Source organism: Pelophylax lessonae (genome assembly GCF_965119305.1).
Source record: "Pelophylax lessonae genome assembly, chromosome: 4".
Classification (NCBI taxonomy): Eukaryota; Metazoa; Chordata; class Amphibia; order Anura; family Ranidae; genus Pelophylax; species Pelophylax lessonae.
Genome location: NC_138771.1, coordinates 195182655 through 195195111, shown reverse-complemented (window position 1 = coordinate 195195111; position 12457 = coordinate 195182655). Strand labels below are relative to the sequence as shown.

The following is a 12457-nucleotide window of genomic DNA, read 5'->3' as shown; positions in this document are numbered from 1 at the left end:
CAAAATTGTATAACATAAACAAAAAAACTTTTTTTTTTTTTTCAAACTTTTCGGTCTTTTTTTATTTGTTTAGCAAAAAGTAAAAATCGCACAGGTGATCAAATACCACCAAAAGAAAGCTCTATTTGTGGGGGGAAAATGATATAAATTTGGTGTAGGTACAGTGTTGCATGACCGCGCAATTGTCATTCAAAATGCAACAAAAGGGGAAAATTGGCCTGGGCAGGAAGGGAGGGAAGTGCCCTGTATTAAAGTGGTTAAGCAGCAACCTGCAAAACCTTGCAGTCAAAAGAAGCATCCGCAGATGCCAACACATCCACTTTATAGAACTTTGTGAAAGTGTGCTCTGACGACCAGGTGGCCGCCTTGCAAACCTGCGTACACTGACGCCTGATGACGGAAGGCCCAGGAGGCACTAAATGCCTGAGTACAGTACACCTTGACATGGAAAGGAGAAAGCTGACCCCTGATGGAATAGGCCTGAATAACCATATATCTAATCCATCTGGAAATGGTCGCATCGGACCACAGCCAAGGCATGCAAGCAATTTCCTTCTGATGATTTGGCCTGGGACACAGGGAAGGCAACACAATGTCTTCATTCAAATGGAAATCAAAGACAACCTTTGTAAGGAACGACGGACAGGAGCAAACAACCACCTTATCTCTGTGAACCACCAAGTAAGGTGAACGACAGGATAACGCCGCCAATTCTGACACCCTGTGCGCAGAGGTGATAGCCCCCAAAAAGGCCACCTTCTGGGACAGTGTAAACAGGGGAATCTCCCAAAAGATTTTCAAAGAGAGGCTTCTGGAGGACTGAGAGCACCACATTGAGATCCCAAGGCGGTAACGGAGACCGCACTGGAGGAGACAAGTGCCCGAACTCCCTGAAGACATCTAAGCACCAGGGAGTGTGTGGCCAAGGGCCGTTGAAGGAAGATCGCTAAGGTCGACACCTGGCCCTTGATAGTACTCAAGGCCAGTTTCTGCTCAACCCCACCCAATGAAGGACGGTCAAGATCCGAGCCACCGAAAAAGAATGAGAATGAACCCCTTGAGACTCACACCACGCAACGAAGGTCTTTAAACGTACGATGGTAGATCTTCCTAGAAGTAAATTTCCTAGCTTTTAACAGCGTTGGAATCACCGACTCAGACAAACCTCTATCCATCAGCACCTGGCATTCAACAGCCAAGCCGTCAAAACCAGCGACTGTAAAGCAGGATAGAAGATTGGTCCTTGAGGCAGCAGATCCTCCCTGAGAGGAAGCTTCCAAGGATCTTCCGTGACCAGCCGCACCAGATCGGCGTACCAAGCCCGGCAAGGCCAGTCCGGAGCAACTAAGATAACCGGAATCCCTTCTGCCTCGATCCTGCGTAGAAGTCTTGGCAGAAGCTTGAGAGGGAAGGCGTGAATCAGACAATACTGACCCCATGGGGCCCCCAGTGCATCTGTGACGCCCACCAGAGGATCCCGTGACCAGGCCACAAACCTGGGCACCTTTCTGTTGAGCCAAGATGCCAACAGATCCACCTCGGGATTCCCCACCCGAGGTGGATCACAACTGATGAAACACCTCAGGATGAAGGGACCACTACCACCCCGGGAATGTGTATGGCGGAAAGGGCTGGAAAGAACCGTTCTGCCCACTCCGGCTATCTCCAGAGCCGTCAGGACAATTTTTGTGCCCCCTTCGTGATTGACATAAGCCACGGCCATGGCATTGTCTGACTGAATGTGCACTGGACATCCCTAAAGACAATCCGTCCAATGGTCCAGGCACGGTCTGATCGCTTGGAGTTCCAAGACATTGTTCGGTAGTCTGGACTCTTCCAGTGTCCAGATCCCCTGAGCAGAATTTTTGCCGAGGACACCTCCCCAGCCGGACAGGCTGGCATCCGTGGTGACCACTGTCCAATACAAGGGGGGGAAGGATTTACCCAACCAAAGCGGCGGAGAACGAAGCCAGTATATCAGGGACTCCTTCGTTCCCTGACTCAGCCGGATCTGATTGTCCAGAGACTGCGGAGTCTTGTCCCATTTGGCCAGAATCTCCCTTTGCAGGGACCTCGTATGGAACTGTGCAAACGGAACTGCCTCGAAGGTAGACACTAACAGGCCCAGCACTCACATGCAAGTCCATAGGGAAGACCATCTGCTGGAAAGCAGGAGACAAATTGCGGCCTGCAATTTCTGGAGTTTGTCCAGGGGAGGGAGCACTCTGGCTAAGGCCAGAGTCAGACCCAGATAGTCCAGCTTTGTGGATGGAACCAAAGCAGACTTCTGAAAATTTAGAATCCAGTTGAACAGAGTTGGTATGGTGATTTCCAGGTTTTCCATCAGAGCAGTAGATGACTCCGCTCACAGAAGGAGGTCATCCAAGTAGCCCAGTACCGCGATCCCCCATTGGCGTAACAATGCTAGCACCGGGGCTAACACTTTTGTGAAGACCCGAGCAGCAGAGGCGAGACCAAAGCGTAATGCCACAAACTGATAATGCTACTCTCCCCCGGGAAAGCGGAGGAAGAGCTGGTGACCGGCACATATTGGAATGTGAAGGTAATCATCCTTGATGTTGATAGAGGCAAGAAAATCCCCCTGATGCAGGGATGCCATCACCGTGTGAATGAACTCCATCCTGAACTTCTGCACCCGCACAAAGCAGTTCAGCGCCTTGAGGTCTAGGATTGGATGCACCTTGCCTTCCTTCCTGGGAACTGTAAACAGGTTTGAGTAAAAAACTCTGAAAATGTTCCGAAGTCAGAACCGGGACAATCACCCCTTGAAGCAACAGGTCTTGTACTACCCCAAACAGACCCTGTAAATGGTCTGGGGACAGGCACAAGTTGGAGGGAAAGAACCTTCTTGCCGGGGGACAAGAGTGAAACTTGGTAGCCAGACCAAACAACTTCATGGACCCACTTTTCTTGTACCAGTGAAGTCCATAGGTCCAGAAACCAGCAAAGATTTCCCCCCACCCCCGATATGGGTGAGGGCGCACCTTCATGTTGAAGGAGCCTTGTCTGCGGGTCTGGAGAAGCCCGCTCTTGGCTTGCCAGACCAGGCTTGTTTGGATCTTCCTGAAAGGCTTCGAGCACTTGTCAGTCGCCCCTGAGGAACAAAAAACTTCTTATGAGCCGAGAAGGAGGGCCCACGCCTGAAAAATACTCTTTCCCCCTGTGAGACTTTATGATGTCCTCCAGAGTAGCCCCAAACAGGCAATCCCCTTGAAAGGGGAAATCAGTCAAGGCATTTTTAGAAGTCTGGTCCGCAGACCAACATTTAAGCCAAAAGACACGCCGAAGGACCACTGCCAAAACAGAGAGCCGAGCCACTAGGGGAGCCACATCCAAAGAGGCATCCCAAATAAACTGCAGCCCCTGGACCAGCTGGTCCACCAGCTCAGCAAAGGCAGGGGGGGTTGTTCTCCCTCCAGGTCACAGCGTAAAAGTTTAGCCCACTCAGTCTGAGTGTACAACACCAGGGCAATGGTGAATATCGGCCTCAGTGCCAAACCAGCCAGGGTGTACATATTGCGGGCCACAGCCCCCGTCTTCCTGTCAGCTGGATCCTTAAAGGCCGGGGACTCTTCAACCAGAATCATGGTTGCCTTGTTCAATCTGGAAACTGGAGGGTCCACCAATCTGGAAACCAGAGAGTCCACTTCTTAATAAGGGACTCCTCATAGGGGTAACGCCTAGTAAACCGCTTAGGGACCCCAAGGGGATGCTTTGGTCGTCCCCACTCTTTAGCGACAATTCTGTCAAAATAGGTGGGGAAAAGAAACACCTTTGCCACTCTAGATAGCTTGTGAGTGCCAAAGGGAACCTACGCCTCCATCGCAGCTGCAGCTGAGTCTCCCCATCTTCAAGGTATCACGGACAGATACAATCAGTGCTTCCACCAGCACCTTTTCGTGCGCGGTTGCAGATGTGGAGAAATCATCCTCATTATCTGAGGATTCCGGGTGCGTGGTCGCACATCCTGCAGGGAGACCCACATTCAGGATCTGATGAGACAGGGGATGGTGGGTTGTGCTTTTTACTAGCCCCTCGCCCGAAAGCCACCTTCACCCGGGACACAAAGAACTCCAGGACCGCCGTCAGTGCATCGATTGATGGTTGGGACCCGGAGGGCCTCAAAGCCTCAGAGAGGGGATCAAGTGGGGAGATGTGCTCCAAAGACTCCATGAGTCACCGGGGGGACCCCACAAAAAGTGTAAAACACTGCAAAGGGACAACCCCCACTGTGCTGGCAGTACCACCCAGTCTCCAGGCACAAAGCACCAGTGATCCTCAGCTGAGAGGGAGAGAACCCCACCAGACTCACCACCCAGCAGAAACAGGCACCTGCAGCCACCAGGATAATCTGCACCCCATGTGCTGCGATCAGAAGTAAAAAGATCCAGGAGTCAGCACCAGGGGATGAGGAGGGACTCCCACTGCCAAAATCGCCGCCCACAGGGCTCCACTGTCATGGCCGCCGCTATTTTCAATGGCAAACCACCGCAAAATGGCCACCTGACTACACAAACATGGCCACCGTGCATAGAAACACACAGGCTACAGCAAAATGGTGGCCCCGTTCTGCACCAGAAGGGACCCCTAGGCGCAAGGACAGGCTCAGGCAGGACGTAGGGCCCTGGCAGGAGCCCTCACCAGGTATATCCCGCCCCCGCACAGCCGATCGTCTAGTCGCCGGCGGCATACATCCCCAGCCCTCATCGCCAGCATAGTGCCCTGCCCCCACCCCAGAAGGTGGACCAGACCACCCACACAGCCCCAGCATAAGAGGAGGGGGGGTAGTATGGAGGACAGATGAAAAGCGGGTGCCTGACGGGAAGGAAGGGAACCCGGGGGTGTGACTGTCCCAAGGAGGGGCCCACGTCCACTCCAAAACCCTCCAGGGGGAGAGGGGGGGCAGCTACTCACCATACCAGGAACCAGGAACCAGGCAGGCACCGCTGCAGACAGAACCCCTCGCCATCTTAGGGGGGGGCTGTCGGCCAGGAGGAACGCTGCGACTCAGAGTGAGAACAAGTCGTATGGGACCTTGCGAGGCATTTAACTTGCAGGCCAGCCCCTGTCCAGTGGGGCTATGTCACGGCCAACCTAGTGCGGAGCTGAGGTCTGTGCGCGCTTGCTGGCAAGACTGGGGTGACCACTGGATCTAGATTATCCAGCCCGTCGCCCAGTCCAGGAAAAAACCTGCAGAAAAAATTTCTATATAAAAAGAAAAAAATTGTCAGGTTCAGAGATCCAAGCAAGGAACTAGCTCCTTACTCCTGACCAGGCAGAATAAAACTGAGTACCTATTGCAGAGAGAGGAAGTATACCCCCTGGGACAGCCCATAGGCATAGCCAGATTCTTTTTCTGTCTAGTGTCCTACTCCTGTAGGGGGCAGCATACCCCAATGGTTATGAAGATCAGGAGCTGTTTATTACAGCACACTGGATCAGAAGTAATGCAGAGACAACTGAGTTATACTGCCCCCTACAGGAGGAATTGGCCACTGACAAACAAAAAAGTTAGCATGTCAGGTAATATCCCTCCCACTCCCATCTTGCTTAAAGGAGCTGTAAAGTCTCAAGGTTTTTCACCTTAAAGCATTGTTTGCATTAAGGTGAAAAAAATTCTTGGTTTCAGCAGCCCCCCAGACCCCTGTTATCCTTACCTGAACCCGAACGTTCCAGCGACGAGAATGAGTCCAGCAGCTCCGGCCGCTGTCTCGGGTCCTCATTGGATAGATTGATAGCAGCAGGAGCTCCCGCTGCTGTCAATCAAATCCAGTGACACGAGAGCGGGGGCGCGGCTGAGTCCTGCTGTCTGTGTCAATAGATGCAGCCTCGGGACTGATGAGCGCGCCGGTATGGGTGCCCCCATGGAAAGTGGCTCTCCGTGGGGGAACTCGATGAAGAGGAGGAGCCAGAAGTGACGCTCGGGCACCCTAGAAGAGGAAGATCGGGGCTACTCTGTGCAAAACCCTTGCACAGAACAGGTAAGTATAACGTTTGTTTAAAAAAAAAAAAGAAAAAGAAAAGAACCTATACAATCACTTTAAGTTCTATCGAAAAGCAGTATTAGGAGTATATCACAAACACAGAGGGGTGAGACCTGTGTTCCTTAATGAATTTCAAAAACAAATTGAACACAAAAATCCTGCATCCCCCAGGATGCTAGCAAACTGAAGCATGATAAGAGTTGAAGGGATTAATTTGTTTGTTTTCTGGTGTCCCATTCCTCCCTTAGGTAGCGGTATAACCCAGTTTCTGAATTACTGCTGATCCTGTGGCCCCCAAATGAACAATAAAGAAATACTTACTCCATGGAGCCCATAAAAGCCTTAGCCTTTTGTAAGATCTGGATTACCACCCCAGATCTTAATGATGTGACCTGCCTTGGTGATAGCTATTCTATCTTTGATATTGATGTCAGGATTATTTAATCACACAAGTCCTATAATTACAAAAAAGTAAGGATACCATTAAGGGTCTATGTTTATTCTAAATTAATAGTGTTGTATACTTTTACTTTTTATCTTTAACCCCTTCCCATGGACTGTACACAGATATGCGGCCTCACAGAATGGGTCTTATATCCATGGGGCTTGTGTACCTGTCTTGGGGCCTGTGGCCCAGAGACTGGGCCCTGTATAGAGCCCAGGGTTCTGTACTAACAATCGGGCCTCAGGACTCCTGAATCTGATTGGTAATCACAGTAATTAGTCACTGTGCAGCCGGCCTATGTGTTTACTTTGTCTTCTGAATGGAGAGAAAGATGTAAATAAAATGGAGGGAAAAATGTAAATAAACAAGTGTGTAAAAAAAATAAATAGAAAAAAAAGAAAAATTAAAGAAAAAAATAGCTATATCAAGGCTTGATCTAGGTCAATGCCAGGGTTAGTGTTAGGGCTAAAGTAAGGGTCAAAGGTCAAGCTCAGGGTCAAAGGTCAGTATGTTTTGGGTAAAAAATTTTTTAAATTAGTATCAGTGTTAGTGTCAGTGTAAACTTAGGTAGGAAAAAAAAGAAAAATGCGCAAGATTGTTTCTGGGCCCTGCTATGGGTACAAACAACAGCTAACATACACATATGTGGTATTGCTACGATCGTCAGGAGCAGGAGAATTTATTTTGGGTGGTTGGTTATCATAATACCTGGAAATATACAGCTAAATAAAAAAAGGTGTTTTTTTTTGTTACTATTTTCCGGTTTTCCTTTTTATAATAATAATAAAAAAATAATAGAGATATCCATTAAAATGTATCACCATAAAAAAAGCACACATTATCCTTAAAAAAACAAGGTATAATCCACCTTGATACACAAAGCAGTTGGGATGATATGTACAATTATACTAACACATGTTAAAGTTGCAAAATTGTGTTCAGGTGTTAACAGTTGTTTTACCTTCAGTCACTAAGGGATTAAAAAACGATATGTAATACTTACTTGATCTAGACTCTTGAACAGAAGGATATCTTTGCAAGCTTCTTGCAGTCTTTGTCGCTGATCATCTGTTTTTGGATTGATAATCTTATCCAAATTAAGAAGAAAAAATATGTCATAATAAGATCGCAAATTAAATCAGGAACTAGAGATAAAACTATCGTTCTCTTTCTCTTTCAACCCAGTTCAAAAAGATCTCTAATTTTGTACACATTTGCTGAATTTTTTAAAAATGATTTACACATTTTTTTCTAAAACAATGACACGCTGATTTTTTTTACAACAAACTCTTTTACATATACAGTATATTTACAAACCACTGTTTATATAAAGGATATATAAATTCAACAATAATGTAATGTAATGAAATATAAAATGTAATATATTGCAGCATGCCAGTCCTTAGATATGGTGGCTGCATTAGCTTTCTTATTTCAGGCTAACAACATTTTTAACACGTACAGAAAATACCTGTTCTTCTAACTTCCTGTGAGCTGAATCGAAAAAGACACCAATCATATATCTTTCTTTTTCCTGTAAACTACTAATGCCATCAGCCCCCATGTAATGTATATTTACAAAGGCAGACACATTTGTAGTAAAGCCACAGTGGCATAGATACAGCGTATTGAGTAAGCATTATCACCCAAGGACAGGAAGTGTGTTATTCACAGGATTACCAGGTGAAAACAAAAGAAACAAAATTCAGAACAGAAAACGAATCCCGGCACCTCATTCAAAAGGCTAAGTTCTTCTTTGGCAAAAAGCAAATAATAAATGCACATGATTTTACAGGTGAAAAATGAGCATTTATTTTTATTTTTTTTACACAGGAGTCTGCAAAGCACTGCACCCACTATCACTGGATCATAGGTGCAATGTCAGGCTCCTGCAGATGCTGCCTTCATCTCTCGACAGTTACTGAGCTGCAGGAAGTGTCAATGGACTATGAGGGCACTGATCAACGTCCTCGTTATCTATTGAGAACTACAATTAGTAGTTTATTCAGATAGCTGTGAATGAATGATGCGGCTGTGAAGGAGGAGCTCTGCACAGCCGCGACAATATTAAATGTGACAGTGGCTGTGGGGAAAAGAACCCCTGCCCACTGTCACTGGAGTAGGGGCTCTGGGGGAAGGGGACTGGTGATTACCTAAATACGGGTGTAGCATGTTGGTAGAGATGAACCTTTACATATTTTAAGGACCAGCAAGCTGCAGGATATTACATTTTTAGGGGGTATAGATACTTGTCAAATAGCATAATTACAGTATCTCACAAAAGTGAGTACACCTGACCCCTCACATTTTTGTAAATATTTTATTCTATCTTTTCATGTGACAACACTGAAGAAATGACACTTTGCCACAATGTAAAGTAGTGAGTGTACAGCTCGCATAACAGTGTAAATTTGATGTCCCCTCAAAATAACTCAACACACAGCCATTAATGTCTAAACCGCTGGCAAGAAAAGTGAGTATACCTCTAAGTAAAAATGTCCAAATTGGGCCCAAAGTGTCAATATTTTGTGTGGCCACCATTATTTTTCAGCACTGTCTTAACCCTCTTGGGCATGATGTTCACCAGAGCTTCACAGGTAGCCACTGGAGTCCTCTTCCACTCCTCTATTATGACATCACGGAACTGGTGGATGTTAGAGACCTTGCACCCCTTCACCTTCCGTTTGAGGATGCCCCACAGATGCTCAATAGGGTTTAGGTCTGGAGATATGCTTGGCCTGTCCATCACCTTTACCCTCAGCTTCTTTAGCAAGGCAGTGGTCATCTTGAAGGTGTGTTTGGGGTCGTTATCATGTTGGAATACTGCCCTGTGGCCCAGTCTCTGAGGAGAGGGGATCATGCTCTGCTTCAGTATGTCACAGTACATGTTAGCATTCATGGTTCCCTCAATGAAATGCCCCAGACCATGACACTCCCACCACCATGCTTGACTGTAGGCAAGACACACTTGTCTTTGTACTTCTCCCCTCTCCTCCTTATCTGGTTGCCGCCACACACGCTTGACACCATCTGAACCAAATAAGTTTATCTTGGTCTCATCAGACCACAGGACATGGTTCCAGTAATCCTTGTCCTTAGTCTGCTTGTCTCCAGCAAACTGTTTGCAGGCTTTCTTGTGTTTTATCTTTAGAAGAGGCTTCCTTCTGGGACGACAGCCATGCAGACCAATTTGATGCAGTGTGCGGCCTATGGTCTAAGCACTGACAGGCTGACCCCCCCCCCCCCAACCCTTCAACCTCTGCAGCAATGCTGGCAGCACTTGTATGTCTATTTCCCAAAGAGAACATCTAGATATGACGCTAAGCACATGCACTCAACTCATTCGGTCGACCATGATGGGCCTGTTCTGAGTGGAACCTGCTCTTAAATTCTTAAATCGTTGTATGGTCTTGGCCACTGTGCTGCATCTTAGTTTCAGGGTCTTGGCAATCTTCTTATAGCCTAGGCCATTTTTATGTAGAGCAACAATTTCTTTTTTTCAGATCCTCAGACAGTTCTTTGCCATGAGGTGCCATGTTGAACTTGCAGTGACCAGTATGAGAGAGTGAGAGCGATGACACCAAATTTAACACACCTTCTCCCCATTCACACCTGAGATCTTGTAACACTAACGAGTCACATGACACCAGGGAGGGAAAATGGCTAATTGGGCCCAATTTGGACATTTCCACTTAGAGGTGTACTCATTTTTGTTGCCAGCGGTTTAGACATTAATGGCTGTGTGTGGAGTTATTTTGAGGGGACAGCAAATTTACACTGTTATACAAGCTGTACACTCACTACTTTACATTGTAACAAAGTGCCATTTCGTCAGTGTTGTCACATTAAAAGATATAATAAAATATTTACAAAAATGTGAGGGATGTACTCACTTTCGTAAGATACTGTATATGGCCAGATGTGACTGAGTCACTATTAGATGGCAGCAAGGACAAATCGAGGTAAACCTTGACATAGAACAGTGGAAAAAAAGACCAAGTGGTCCATTGATTCTGCCCCTTTTTCTTTTATTCATATATGTTTTTGTTCTTTGTTTTTATTTTTTTTTAGTCTGAGTATAGATCTATGTTTATTATAGGCCATCAGTGCATCAAGATTAATCGCTTTTCAGATATATACCATAGTTTGTGGACTCTATAACTTTTCTAAAGACTAAATATTATACAGGGATTTGGGTTTTTTTCACCAAAGAAATTTAGCGTAGAAAGAATTCATGAAGAAAGATTATTTATTTTCAAATTTTTATAACAGAAACAAAGAAAATGTGTTTTCTTTCAAAATGTTTGGTCTTTTTTTAGTTTAGTTAGCAAAAAAAAAAAAAACTCTGTGGAAATTACATGCCACTAAAAGAAATCTCTATTTGTGTGAAAAAAAAAATGATAAAAATGTCTTATGGGTACAGTGTTGCATAACCGCACAATTGTAATTCAAACTGCTACAGCACTAAACGCTGAAAATTTGCCTGGGCAGGAAGGGGGTAAAGGTACTAAGTATTGAAGTGGTTAATCCTTAAATTCAGCTAGGTCCGGGTACAGCCTCCAAACGGTGCAGGGGATCAGCTGATACAAATGGGTATACTTTTCTCCAATACTTTTACCCTAATCTGCAGGGACACTTTGTACTTTCAAGTACCTATGCTAGCATTCATCTAACCAGATAAATTACATATGAATATTTGCAAAAATGCATTCCAATACATTGTGTCTCAGATATTTTATCATTTGTAAAACAAAATAACATAAACCAACATGTAATTGCATTCACGTAGTACTTTAATATTACATACCCTTTTTTCTGATTCATCGTCTTCTTCATCTGGATTAAATGCTTCAGCACATACTGCAAAACAGACAACAGAGTTAAAGGCATTACAAGTTATGGCACAAATATCCTTCCTAAAATGATAAATTCACTGGACTACCAAGTGCAAGTTATTACAGACAATGCCCCTGAGAAATGTACACATTTATGTAGAACACCTTTCTTCTTTCGAAAATCTTTGGTGCTCACATTTTATATCAGACAGTTTACACAGGGTGTGTTTAGGACAATAAGGCCTTCATATGAAGCCTACTAACATAAATAATACACCTGAAACAGAACAGCATATACAGTATGGTACTTCAGGCTACGCTACTACTTAGTAGTAGGGCTAGGTTCATTGCATTATGATTTTGATCCGACTTTCAATGCAATTATGTAGTGTAACTTGTGATGTCCTTCTGTGCAACTCGCAGTTGAAATTGCACTAGTATGAACAGGGCCTATAAGAATGCAGTGTAAACTCAATAGTCCATATTACATAACATTTTTTATTTTTGGGTCTGTGTCACAAAACAAAACACTTGCATGAGTAGACTATTATCAGGACTGTAGATAAGGGGGGGGGGGGGTGTTAGGGGGGTTTAACCCCCCCCCCCCAGAGCATCAGTGTACAATATACATTAGTAAAAAAAAATTGTTTTTTTGCTCCGCACCAGGCACTAATGCACTGTTGTTTTAATGCTGCTGCCTGCTGTTACTCCACTTGACCACCTGGAGCGCTGCCCGGGCTGTAGGCTTGGCTTCAGATGAGGGAGGCTCTGGCTGACAGTGCTCTCGTCTGTCTGCTCCGCCTCCACAGCTCCTCTCTGATCCAAAATGAGACTCCAGAGACATGTCCTGACTTGTCCAGCCAGTTATAGAAGCTTCTAGGAGGACAGCAGCACTGAGAGCAGAGCGGGTAGCACCTATCCTGCCCACTGACACAAAAGATCGGCTCCCCCTCTCTTTGAGCTGCCACTTCCTGCCTTTGGCTATCGCTTGGGAAAGGAGCTGCCTGAGCCTGAGTCTGAGTGCTGTAAGCTCAGCTGAGCCTGCCTGCCTGCTTGCCAGTACCATGTGGAAGGATCATCTCAATTTTCTATAAAGTGCTGCTGTGCTGTGCTGGAGTCTGGACCTTAACCTTAACTCCAGGAGGACAGGTCACTAAAAACCACCAGGTGTG

The 12457-nt window shown here is 45.8% G+C and overlaps 1 protein-coding gene across 2 annotated transcripts in view; it reads right to left on the bottom strand.

The window, feature by feature from the left end:
• The window catches only part of PRKAR2B (protein kinase cAMP-dependent type II regulatory subunit beta), a 288149-nt gene that overhangs the window by 90908 nt on the left and 184784 nt on the right, over positions 1-12457 (bottom strand). For both annotated transcript variants that reach the window (XM_082254393.1, XM_082254394.1), the window contains exons 3-4: positions 11258-11310; positions 7454-7537 (exon numbers count right to left, since the gene is read on the bottom strand). In XM_082254393.1, the coding sequence (XP_082110519.1) occupies positions 7454-7537; positions 11258-11310 (137 nt within the window). The remainder of the gene's footprint in view (positions 1-7453; positions 7538-11257; positions 11311-12457) is intronic.